Source organism: Cupressus sempervirens, chromosome 3 (assembly GCF_028749045.1).
Source record: "Cupressus sempervirens isolate cs-2001-9-10 chromosome 3, ASM2874904v1, whole genome shotgun sequence".
NCBI lineage: Eukaryota > Viridiplantae > Streptophyta > Pinopsida > Cupressales > Cupressaceae > Cupressus > Cupressus sempervirens.
Genome location: NC_143120.1, coordinates 235125314 through 235127282, shown reverse-complemented (window position 1 = coordinate 235127282; position 1969 = coordinate 235125314). Strand labels below are relative to the sequence as shown.

The window sequence follows — 1969 nt, the reverse complement described above, 5'->3', positions numbered from 1 at the left end:
GCTCCTCCTAAACATTAACAAATAACTTAGAATCACACATTCCCTTACATTGATAACTCCGAACCATTGCCAACCCTCCCCTCAATCAAAGAAGGAAAAAATGGATTAAAAATTATGCAAGTTACCAACTAAATTTATGAATGAAAATATAGAACAATTGTATTAATTAAAAGAAAAATTAACAACTCTTTAACCATCACAGCTTTTGCCATGGTAGGACTAATAAACCTATAAAGTATAATTATTGGCAATTTTTGTAACTAATTTTTACGCATATTGATATTTCCAACTATTATTTTTCTGAATTGTTTTGCATTGCAATTTGTTCCTTTCTTTTTAGGCCCTGAGGGCGAATCGACCTCCTGAAATTGCAATGGAATCTTTGTTTCCTGGTCTCCCAGATGATGTTGGGTGGGAATGCCTCGTGAGGGTGGAGTTGAATTCTCATCACATTGTCAGTCGTGTCTGCAAAAGTTGGAACGCCGCATTGAAAAGCCCTCGCTTTTATCAACAAAGAAAAAGATTGAATATTTCAGAGCAACGGGTCTGTATGCTTGAGAGAGTAGGCCGCATGTGCAACATAGTAGTATACAACCCGAAGAGGAACTCTTTCAAAAGTCTACCGCCCGTGCCTGTAGATAATTGTCACATTTTTCACTGCCATTTCGTGAAACAAAAACTGGTTTTGATGGCAGATCGGTACATTGACGCAACAAGACGTTTTTTAGTGTGGTTGTACGATTTTGTTTATTCGGAATGGCGACAGGGTGCAGAATTGCCAAAATGGCAAAATGGTGCAGGATTTGCCTCTGCAGCGGATGAGGCGGAGGGACTGATTTATGTTGGTGGAGGGGCTATTGTCCCTCGCTGCTGCCGTGCGCGTTGTAAACCCATCTTCAAGGCTTCAGTTTACAATGTGGAGGAGGATAAATGGTATCTTCTCCCCGATATGAACATTTCCATGGGGCGATCTCGCGGTGCTTTTGCTGACGTTAAGTTTTTTGTAATTGGATCTTTTTCTCCCACTTTTGAGGTTTTTGATTCCTGCACGAGAAGCTGGAAAACTATGGAGAAGAGGTTCCACAGTTTGCACTTCGTGACGGCATTTGGGCACTTTTATTGCTTGTCTGGTAGGGGATTGATTGAATATGAATATAGCCAAGATAAGCTTCACATGGTCGGGCCTCTTCCAACAGAGGATTGGTACCAATCTATTAATTTTGCTGTTGTGGTTAGCAATAAAATCTTTGTGAACAAAGAAGAGCCTAATGGAGGTCAAAGTTTCTATATCCTTTCACCTTCAAGTGAGATAGGAGGTACATTAAATTTGATTGACATTAGGAGACCATCGGGCCTCCAGTATCCTGCTATGGAAGCTGTTACCGTGGAGTTCTGACTGTTTTTGAGCTTGGATGCAGTTTAATTGGGTCACTACTAATAATTTCCTGCCAAACAATAAGCTCTGGTAATATCAACTAGTCTAATAATGTTTCCAGTCAATAACTTGAATCTGTAACGGACACCTCAATAGCCACTCATAAACTACAGTAAGATTAAAAAAGCTAATGGGCTGAGCATTTGTTGGTATATAAGTGACGTAAAGTTCGAAATAATGAGTGCTTATTTTTCAAGTTTATCTTATACTATCGTTGAGATTATCTACCGGTTTGATAAGTAGAACAATTCTGTGTTGGAACCTTTAGAACAATTACTAGAAAAAAGTATGCAGTTTTCACTTCTGATTAATTTTAATCAACCTATACTTCAATTTATTTATTTTTAAGATATTTTTGCTATTAATATTTTGACTTATGACGAAAAAATAAAAAATGAAGTGCTAGATATAACACACGGTTCTCATTTTATATATCCAGTTAAGGAACTGGGCCCATGGTGGAATAGTGCTCAGAAAAACAAGACTTTTTTCAGGGGGAATCGTCTCAGTTGAACAGTTGTTGACATCACCAGA

The 1969-nt window shown here is 38.2% G+C and overlaps 1 protein-coding gene across 1 annotated transcript; it reads left to right on the top strand.

Annotated features, from left to right (window-relative positions):
- The first annotated feature begins 284 nt into the window (after window positions 1-284).
- On the top strand, window positions 285-1658 carry LOC149565720 (F-box/kelch-repeat protein At1g80440-like). The gene has a single exon (XM_089817235.1). It carries the CDS (start codon window positions 374-376, stop codon window positions 1394-1396), a length of 1023 nt encoding a protein of 340 aa, XP_089673361.1. The 5' UTR covers window positions 285-373; the 3' UTR covers window positions 1397-1658.
- Window positions 1659-1969: the final 311 nt, after the last annotated feature.